Source organism: Peromyscus californicus, unplaced genomic scaffold (genome assembly GCF_007827085.1).
Source record: "Peromyscus californicus insignis strain IS unplaced genomic scaffold, ASM782708v3 Scaffold_12__1_contigs__length_115047231, whole genome shotgun sequence".
Classification (NCBI taxonomy): Eukaryota; Metazoa; Chordata; class Mammalia; order Rodentia; family Cricetidae; genus Peromyscus; species Peromyscus californicus.
Window position 1 is genome coordinate 70,238,389 of NW_026294413.1, and position 11,093 is coordinate 70,249,481.

The window sequence follows — 11,093 nt, forward strand, 5'->3', positions numbered from 1 at the left end:
TTTTTAACCATATAAATGAAAAGCATTAAAAAATGACCAGGTTGAGGTATGTGGAATCATATTGCTCCTGAGATGTGAGGAAACAGATTTCATTTTGTTCTAACTCATATTGACCAAATGGAAACATATGAGTAATTAATAGAATTATCAGTGGCCACATGAATTGATAGTGGAAGTCAGAATGTAAAAGATCCAAACATTTTCTTTGATCCTGCCCTTAATTCATGCCCACTGGTGCACAGGAAAGAGAGAGCTCCCCATTTCGATAATGTCAGTTTGAAGTATAACTGTCTGTATTTTGGGATAAGGGGAGGTTCTTAATTAAAAGTTTAGGAATTCCTTATATCTTCTAAGATTTTACGATATTTTAATGACCTGGGCTTGGTTCTTAACTTCCAACTTTGAGCCATAGTTGCTCCAGCCCTTTTATCTACATTAGTACAGGGCCATTATGTCTATGAAGAACAAGGTCTTTGCATTTTGGCAGGCTCTTTGACACAATTGCCATAGGACAAAATTGCTACTGGATAGTGTGTTAAGCAGTTGAATGTCAGCCTGGGAAAAGAGTGTACAATTAATGATTTACGGAAGGAGACCTGTGTGTTTAAACAAAGAAACAAAGGAAATTGACTCATAGCATGAACACCTTCAGCTATATTGAATGTAAAATTGGAACCATGCAGAAAAAAATAACCAGAGGTTGTTTTGTTTATTTTACTCAAAACTTAAGCACTTAATGCGGATACTCTCCAAGGGGAAAACATTTGGTGGAGACCCCTAGTTTCCTCCCTCCAAATACGGGCATGGGGAAGACAGGATGTTCTTAGCCCAGGATCGAAGGATAAATAAAACAAAGAAAAACAGTAAAATAAGGTAAAAGAGAGATTACAAAAATGAATAAATAAGCAATGAAAAAGAGAGAAAGAAAAAAGTGAACACAGAAATACAAACAACCCACCCCAAAATACAAAAAGCAACAAAAAAGAAAAAAGTGAAATAAAAGCGAAAAGAACATGACGACAAAAGAGTCAATGTGTAGCGAGAGAATTCTGCTTTGGCAAACTCAGCAGCCTCCCTCTGAAGGCGGAAGCAGAGCCAACAGACCGCTTAGCACTTGGGAGCTTGGAGAACTTTCTCCATCTGTTTATTAGTTTGCATTATTAGTATGTATTTATTCAGGCTTTTGAGACGTGATCTCACTGTATATCCCAGTCTTAAAATTCACTATGTAGCCCAGGGTAGCCCTGAACCCGTGCTCTTCCTGTCTAGTTTCCCAAGTACTGGGACTTTGTGTATGCCACCAAACCTGACTCTCCATTTATCTGTGGAGCTTGTCAGGTATATTTGTCATGTCTAGCCTTCCTGTAAGCTGATTTTGCCTCACCAACTTTCAGCCACACTCCGTCATGCTTCTATGTACAACGGAAATAAGGTCACAGACGCCCTTGTTTGAAACCCGAAGCAGGACCTTGCTTGGGGCCCAGCTGTGAGTTTGGATAGAGGCTTTGGGCATGTGCAGAGCACTGTGCACCTGCGGCACAGAAGTACATTGCTGAGTCTCCGGGCTGAGAGGCTGCAATGTGCAGTGAGAAATGTTTGCCGCTTTTGCTGAAGAAGATTGTGAATCTTCCATCTTCATTCTTATCCACATTTGAACGGAGAGATATCAGGAATGTAGGGCTGTTGGCAGGATACTTTTTGTACCAAGCAAAATAGTCAAACATATTATTATTGTAGTCACAATTCAGGATAGAAATCCCTCCTTCTTGAACAGTCAGAGATGGAGAATTTTGCTTAACCTGCTGGCCATCATTCTTCTCTTGACTCTTTACCCCTGTTTGGAAAGAGAGTTATGGGTTTAAAATTTTCTTAATGTTCCTGCAAAACAAAGCAAAAATCTCCCAATCATCTCATTTCCTTGCAGCAGTCCTTAGTGATTGCCTACCACTTCAAACACCCTCTCTGCAACTTACATTCTGGCAGAAGCCACAGAACCAACAGCACGGCTCCACAGAGGTTGGCCATTCCTTCTCTGAAGATTTGAGGTGTCTCGTCTTCTACTCAGATGGCTGCAGCTCTGACTTCTTCCTCTACTGACTTCATTTCCTTTTCCTTTTACCTGTGAATAGCCCCATTCTTAAGCGAAGTTAGTCATCTTTGCTAAAGAAAGCACTGCCCCCTCTAGACTAAATGTAGAAAACTTCTGAAAATATATTTCTGACTTCCTCAAGTTCAATTGCCATGTTTTCCCCATCAAAAGTAAAAATGGGGATCAGAAGAGACAAGGAGACCTTCAGAGTTCAAGTGGTGTGTGTGTGTGTGTGTGTGTGTATGTGTGTTGAAATGGTAGAAAATGAACCTGAAAATGTAAATAATTGTATCATGTCAAATGATTGGCATATTGCCAGGTTATAAACTTATGCAGATACCTTTTTAAAAATATTACAAAGATATGGTTCTCATTGGGACTATGTAACAATATAATGTTCTCCTTAATAAAACTATTGCACATTTAGAACACAGGATGTTCAGTCATTTTTGTCTTTAATGAAATTGAATCCTAGCATGCTCTTCAAATGTGTCGATTTTTTTCTCCTGGTTAAATAAATGTCACAAGATAATTAAATTGGATTTAAATTGTAGATGGTTTCTTAAAGAACACATGTGAACGCACAAAATCTATCCTTTGCGTTTACTCACAGCTGGGTTATCCATCTTGGAACCTGGATGAAATTAGCCAGTGTTCTCTCTGTTTTCCTGCAGAGGCTGGGCACAACACTAAACCTTTGTCTTCAAAGTCAGAAGATGCCAGAGGAAACACGTTTGCTACAGTCTTGGCCACGTGTAGTCCATTTCTTCAGCTTAATAAAAGGAGAAGCAGGACAATTGTATTTTAATACCATGTCTGTAGGGTAATGAACGGTCACAACTAATTGCAAATTCCAAGATGTTTGTCTAGAATTAGTTTTAAGAAAACACACATAGCAAAATATGTCAGTTATCTATTGCACTGTGGTAAAATGTTTTATTTTTAAGTGTTAATGATAAGCTAATAGCTTGAAAGTCACACTACTAAACCTATTTATGGTATCTAGTGTGTCACCCATGCTCCATATTAATATTTCAACTCATATAAATCAGGTTTACTAGTGAAGAAGGTTTCTTTTTGAAAAAATATTTATTTTATTTTTATTTATGCATGTGTGTGTCTTTGTATGGGTATGTGTGCATGTGTGTGCAGGTAACTGTGGAGCCAGATGAGGGTTTCAGATCCTCTGTAGCTGGAGTTACAGGTGTTGGTGAGCTGCTTGATATGAATTCTGGGAAATGAACTGGGCTTCTCTACAAGAGCAGTAAGCTCTCTTTAGCATGGAGCCATCTCTTCAGTCCCAAGTGAAGAAACTTTCACTGATTTGCTTGTGACTTGGAGTAGTCAATTAACAGTTTCTAAAAGGTACTTGGTACAGAACTTGATGTTTATTAAAAGCAAACAGTGGTAAGTGGTTTAATTCCACTGAGAAGATTTGCAGTGTGGAGCCAGGCAATAGCTCAGAAAGCTGGAGCAATTCTTTAACTTGAGCAGACTAGAGGACATTGTCTATGGTTATGCAAGAAAAGGACATTTCTGGCCATTTCAAAGCAAATCAAACAGCCAGAGTGCTTTAAAAATCTACTCAATCCATTATGGCGGTAGTTTAGGATTTATGTATAGTAAGTTTATAAGCTGATATTAGAAAGAACAGACACACAGAAGTCATGAGCTTTGTATTAGAAGCCAGGAAGGCTGGACTCGCAGACCTACTTGGGAGCCTGGGGTAACAGTGTGTGTAGTACTCTTTCTTACCTGGCCTTGTCTACAGATGGGAGGAGAGAAGCTTTGTCACCTTGATGCTTTCTTCTCAGGTGTGTCTCAGGAGGAAGGAAAGACTTGCACAGGCTAGTAGGAGGGGAAGGTCAAGGAGGCCATGGCAGAAGCAATTGAACAGCATGGAGCAGCCTGCAGCCAGTGAGGCAGAGGCATGGTGTTTTGGCTGAGTCACTGCTAAGGAGATTGTACTGCTCTGAGATATCAGTGCTGAAACAACAAGAGGCGGGCTTTTTGTTTGTTTGTTCGTTTTCTGCCTATAACTTTAATTTTTAAAAAGTTTAAATAGGATTACAACATTGCACCCACCCTCTCCATTGGTTATGCTCCACAACATTACAGTAAGGACCTGTGAAGATGTACATACTTATGGAGTAACTCACACTCAACCAGAAGCTTCACCACTACTGAACAGCATTCATACTGCTGGAAGTTACTAAACTGGCTACCATAAGGGGAAAAGCAATCATCAATATCACCCCTCCCGCACCCCTGGCTACAAACTCTGTGATCTATAGCAGAGATACACTGGTGCAATAGTGGCATAAATATGAAATTATCCAATCTCCTTTTGATTAGATGTAAGTAAGACCCACTCTAGGACATGGAACCCATATCTGACACTGCTAATGAGGCTGAGAACCTGAGACTTGATAGGTCATGGACCCAAGGGGAAAACCTACTATTGTTCTGCTAAATGAATAGAGCAATAAAATGACTCCTGATGATGTATTCTGTAGCTATAGATCAGTGCTTCACTCACCCTCATCCTGGGAATTAACATAGAGACCCACAACTGGACAATGTGTGCACAAGATCTTGGAGGACTCAGTCCTAAACGGGTTGTCTATATTAAACCCCTCCCCTCAAGACTCAGAGATCTATGCAGAATAAAAGTCAGAAAGATGATAAGAGCCAGAGGTGGTGGATGACTCCAAGGAAACAGTGTCTTCCAGACACAACAGGGATGCTGTCCATATGAATTCACAGAGGCTGTGACAGGATGCCTAAGGCCTGCACAAATTCAAGTTGGATAAAATCCCAGCATGCAGAAGGGGAACTAAGAAGCTATTTGCAATTAATGCCTGCTAAAAAATTACTTTTCTCCAGTGGAGTGATGTCACTGCTCCAGTTGGCAGGGGGGCCTGGGAGAATGAAGCCAATAGAGGAGGTAGATTAGGGTCTCACGCAATAGCCAAGTTTATTCAAAGTGTCAGACAATTTATGCTTTGAGGGTAAACAGGAGTCACATGAGTGAAGTGTGCAATCGCAAGGGCAAACCGCACATGGCGGGGAAGCCACAGAGTGGCAGAAACATGTTTTTCCATAGAAATGTATAAACCAACAACAATAGCCAGTTGTAACGCATAATTGGAAGTAAACTTGCTCCTACCCACTACACCTGGGAGAGGCACCAAAACACATTCCAAGAATAATTCCGCGTTTTGAAGAAACTGAGGTCACAAGACTCTTGTTTTCTTGGCGCTTTCTCACAAGCACCCAGAATTCTTCTGACACAGCTCCATCTTCAGACCATTTCTGACAGAGTGACACTTGGTATATCAACCACAGTCTGGGGTAGACCTCATCTCAGGAATAGTTGGCCAACACAGAGTGGACTCCGTACGGTTTTGTGTGCTTTCTTTTGTTATGGTTTGAAGTTTTTATGGTTTTTTTCGGTGGGGAGGAGAAAGAAAGCTCATGAATTTAGGTGGGTAGGACCTAGGAGGAACTAGGGGAGGAGAAAGAATGTGATCAAAAATATATTGTATGGAAATATAGAGAACTAAATAAAAATATAATTACACCATTCCCCCCTTTCCTCCCTCCTACCCTCCTCAGGTCTGCCTTCCCCCAAACTCACAGCCTCTTCTTTAACCATTGTTGCTACATATATAGGTAAATGAATAAACATGTAAATGTAACCCTGCTGTGTAACACGAATCTTAAAAGGTCTTATAACAACAACAACAACAACAAAACAACCTGGAGCCAAATATTGGGGTGAAAGCTGAAAGATCAGAGAAGCAGAACAAGCCAGCCACAAGCCAGCCACAAGTTCTTACCTCTAGAAAATCCTCAGTCTAGAGAGAGAGAGAGAGAGAGAGAGAGAGAGATCCTGTTTCCTCACACCTTATATACCTTTCTGTGTCCTGCCATATTACATCCTGGGATTAAAGGCGTGTGTCACCACTGCCTGGTACTGTTTCTCTCATGTAGCCCAGTGTGGCCTAGAACTCACAGAAATCCAGATGGAACGCTGTCTCTCGAGTGATAGAATTAAAGGTGTGTGCCACCACTGCCTGACCTCTATGTCTAATCTAGTGGCTGACTCTGTCCTCTGATCCCCAGGTAAGCATTATTGGGGTACACAATGTATCACCACACTGCTGAGCTTGTTCAGTGTTGCCTTCATGTACGTGTTTCCACGGCAGACCCTGGGTCAGTATTATGTGCACTCAATATTGCGAAACCATCCAGGGGCTCATCCCTGAGGAAGACTAATGTCCCCGCTCAGCAGTTGTTAATTGTGAGTAGCTCTTCATCTAGGGTTGGGGCCTTGTGAGATTCCCCCATCTATACTGGGACATCAACTCGTGTTGGCATTGCTCAAGTTTTGTTTATGTAACCGTGTTGTTGGAATTCCATGAGTGTAGTAGTTTCCCTGTCATAGCTAGAAGGCACAATCCCACAACAAACCTTGGCTCTCAGAATATTTCCTCCCCCTTTTCCACAATGTTCCCTGAGCCTTGAGTGCAGGAATTATGTTGCAGATATATCAATCGGAACTGGGTATCACACGGTCAGTTGTTCTCTGCATTTTGACCAGTCGTAGTTTTCTGTAATAATCTCTGTCTGCTGGGAGGAAAAAAAAAAAAAAAAGCTTCTTTGATAAGGAGTGAGATCACACTTATCTGCAAGCATAAAGATACCTGTTCAATATGTAGTAAGGAATTGCACTGGTTTAGGAAGGTGACAGTATCGATATGTTACTAAAATGGTGAAAAAGCACATCATAGAACTACTAGAATGAGATAGAACTTTCATTCTTGCTGAGTGTTTGTTAGAAGAGCTGTTAATTGCACAGCCACATAAGATCAGGAGACTTCATTTTAGGAGGTGGAAAAATTCTGAGATAGACTTATGAAGGCTGACTTTTCATTAGGGATGAAGCTTGCTGAAATCATGCTGGCAGTTATGATCATACAGAAATAATAAATGTTGAAAGCCTGGACCTCCATCTTATTTATTTTTTTTTATTTTGACACTCTTTATGCAGAACACAGAACATGGGAGATCCAATCATCGCCATTCAGGAAATTTGTTTGACTTGGGGTGTGAGTTGTTGGAAAGGTATGTATAAAGTTTTGTCTGTATAGGCTGTGCTGGGATGTGTGTGTGTGTGTGTGTGTGTGTGTATTTATAAAGATGAGTATGTATAATGAACTCTTACCTCCTAATAATGACTGCTGGATAATCCTTCTAGGAATTTGTGGAGCGTGAGAATTCATCCTTTAATATTTTTATTTTAACAACCCAGAATTATGCTGGTATTTTAAAACAATATTGAAAGTAAATTTTCCTGATAATAGTTTTTGCTAAAAGCATGTAATTCCTAGATTTGCGGTGATACATTTGTCTTCTCAAATCCATCATTTCATAGAAACAAAAGGCCCTTTTTTATTTTTGGTATTTCTACTGTCAACTAAATTCTTTGAAGAAACCCTAGTTTCTGCTTCTCTTTTCATCCCATAGACACCTTAGCACACATTTCTGAAGACAAAGATTCCTATTGTATTCACCTACATTTGCCTCGTGCATCAGTCTTAGAGCAACCTACAGAAAGAATGCCCTTGAGTTAATGGGTAGAGCCTTCAGTACAGGACTTTTGGGCTTACACACTTCGGAAAGGAGTGGGGGAAGTGAAAACTTACGGGCTGTTGGAGGGTCAGAGAAAGAATTCTCTACCAACCAAGTGATCTGGCACCTCTAGCTGCTGAAGTGTGATCTGAGTTCGTAGGAAGGTCTCAGGAAACTGTTCAAATGAAAGAGACGCCAGTGGGGGCTACTGCAAAAGTCGCTGTCACCCATTTCCAGGCACAGAGAATTTCTCTCTAGTTTCCCCATATAGGGTACAAGGATCACCAGTCCGAGCAATCATTGTTTTCTCCTTTCACCTTTCTCTGCTGTGGGGTGCTCCTCTCCCTATTCAGGCAAGGATATCCCCCCAGCTTCTTACAGGGATGCTCTTCATTCAGTGAGTCTGTATCCATAGGAGTCCCAACAAAAGCCCTTTTTGTGTCTTTATAATTGCTGCGAGGACACACATTGATGTGAAATAAACTCAACTATTAATGGGTATTCTATCTACTATTTGAAACTAATTTTTTTTCCCGTAGCATTTCATTTTCATGAAACACATTCAACAGCTGACACTCCTGATCTTTGTATTGGCAAGATCTACTCAACTATGGTTTGACTTCTATACTGCACGTGTGTGTGTGTGTGTGTGTGTGTGTGTGTGTGTGTGTGTGTGTGTGTAAGAAATGGGGGAGGGTTAAGGGCAGGGGGAGAGGGAAAGGAAGAGAGAGAATACTTGAGGATAATAAGAGGTATCATTTCATGAATTGGGAATTTTTTACTATTTTGAAATTAAATGCAGGGTGTTTATAAAATATTCTATAAAAAATAAGGACTCAGTAACCGAGAGGGAAAATAAAGAAACAATATAAATCAATTAGGAGTAAGAATATTGACCAAGCTAAATAAAATATGGGTCATGATCAGACTTAGAAACTTTTCAGAATTGTGAATAGTTTATGTAAAAATTACACCTCTTTCTTATTTTTATATTCCATGTATCTTACTGAATATATGAAGTCAAATGATAAATAGTAGCCCAGGACGTAAGATGTATAACTACATACTGATCCTAAAAGTTTGTTTCTATTCTACCATCCCAGTGCTTGACATTAGAAGACTAGCTCTCAGCCAGGGCCAGTGTCTGGAGACTCCGTGTTTCTTGTGGTCGTGGGGTGCTGCCAGCATCTGGAGAGTAAAGGCTGTGAATGCCACTTGACTGTATGAAAGGATAAGATGACGCAGTACCCAAGGCAGCCTCTCTCCTTAAATTAGCCACTCCTTTGCCCCTGCAAAGCAGAATAATGCTGCTGCCTCACTGTCCAAGCAGCCCTCTGCCTTTTCCTTCTTGCCTTTACTCCGTCACCTTCTTCCCAGCTACGCTCTACTTTGTCTTTGGTTGTGTTTTTTGCTTTTCTTATTTTTTCTGACCTTGGCCTTCTGATCTTGGATGTAGCACAGTCATAATTTCTAAAGAGCAATATTTTTGTTTTCTGGGCAAAGACACAAATCTTTTATTTGGCCTTGATACTAAGTAATGTACATTCACAGAGACTAAAATTAAATAAAGATCAAACAAATTGTTTTGCTTAATCTAAGCTTCATATTGAGATAAGGAAATAATTAGAGATATAGAGATAAGAAAATAATTCATGAGTGTGGTAGTGGTAGTACATACCATTAATCACAGCACTTGAGAGGCAGAGGCAGGCAGATCTCTGTGAGTTCGAGGTCAGCCTGGTCTACAAAGTGAGTTCCAGGACAGCCAGGGCTGTGTAACAACACAGAGAAACCCTGTCTTGAAAAACAAACAACAACAACAAACAAAAAAGAATAGAAAAAGAAAAGAAAAAAAGAAATTCATAATGAGAACATAGGATCATATTGTTACGGTTTTTTTGGTTCACATTCTCTCGTTAGGACCCTCAGCCCCTGTCTTAGTCAGTGTTCTATTGCTGTGAAGAGACACCATGACCAAGGCAACTCTTATAAAAGAAAGCATTTAATTGGGACTAGCTTACAGTTGCAGAGGGTTAGGCCCTTATCCTCATGGTAGGGAGCAGGGTGTTTCACAGGCAGAGAGTTCTATATCTGAATCAGCAGGCTGCTGGGCCTTGGAAAGGGCCACCCCAGTGACACACTTCCTCCAATAAGGTCACACCTTCTAATCCTTTCAAATAGTGTCTCTGCCTCTTAACCAAGTATTCAAATCTACAAGCCTACAGGGGTGGGGGAGGGCATTCTCATTCAAACCACTCTTTCAGGCTTCAGAGATTCTCTTTCTGTGGAAGTTAGTAGTTCTCTCAAAGCCAAGGGATTCTTTTTCTAATTAGAGTGCTACCTTTAGGAGTAAGCCTAGCGCTAGTACCACATTCTGAACAGCAATGCAGCCACACACCTACATATTTTTTTTTTAATTTAAAAAAAAAAACCTAACTTACTCTTTAAAGATTTCACATGTGGGTACAATGTGTTCATTTACATCCATCTTTCATCCCTCCTCTCCTACTCTTCCCAGGCCCATTTCCCTTCCATCCCAACTTCATGCCCTCTTCTTATTTTTATTTTTCTTTTAAAAAATAGCCCACAGAGTCTAATTAGTTTTGCCCATATATGCATGGGTATGGGAGCACGTACTGGTGCACGAGAAACCTCCCAGGGGCCCACACCCCTGAAGAAAACCAAATCTCTCTCCCCCAAACATCAGTTACCAATAGCTCCTTAGCTAGGCATTAGACCTCATGTGCTCCTCCCTGCTGTGAATTCATGGGTGCAACAGCCCTGCATGTAAGTGACTGTACAGTGTTAGTTCTCAGTGGAACATTTATATCACACTTCCCTTCCCCAAGGCTCAGGGACCATTGTGAAGAAAAGGGTAGAAGGAGTGAAAAGCAGAGGGTGGGGAGGCCCGTTGTGACCTGTGTCTTCTGGACACCATAGGGCTGTTGCAAAGCCCCAGATATTTGTGTCTGACCCTGGAACCAACAGTGTATTTTCCGGAAGGCACAGGCACGTGGAGAATTTCATTGCTCCTTGAAATGGAGATTGTAAATCAGAGGATTTTGGCCTCCAGGGAACGGTGGCTATGGGAACTAGATGACAGCCTTCTGTTACCATGAATGAGTTCCTCGGAGGAAGGAGCTGCATCATTTATATATTCTCTGTTTAGAATACATAGCAGGGTAGAGATGAAAATTTTAGTGCAGCTCATGAAAGTTGTGATTGTGGTTAGCAATTCACAAAATGTTACTAATCCTCATAAAGTGCCATGAATTAAGCACTTACCCTTACCTTGCACAGATCCTGCGAGGGAAAAAGCATTTCCCAGATCACACAGTCAGTAACTGGAAAATATCCTTTACTGTTT

At 40.8% G+C, this 11,093-nt stretch overlaps 1 protein-coding gene across 1 annotated transcript in view; it reads right to left on the reverse strand.

Moving 5' to 3' along the window:
* Positions 1–2,025, reverse strand: part of LOC128107439 (T cell receptor alpha chain MC.7.G5-like) — a 357,479-nt gene extending 355,454 nt beyond the window's left edge. Inside the window, exons 1-2 of the mRNA XM_052733275.1 lie at positions 1,974–2,025; positions 1,529–1,834 (exon numbers count right to left, since the gene is read on the reverse strand). Of these exons, the coding sequence (XP_052589235.1) occupies positions 1,529–1,834; positions 1,974–2,025 (358 nt within the window). The remainder of the gene's footprint in view (positions 1–1,528; positions 1,835–1,973) is intronic.
* Between the last annotated feature and the right edge of the window lie 9,068 nt (positions 2,026–11,093).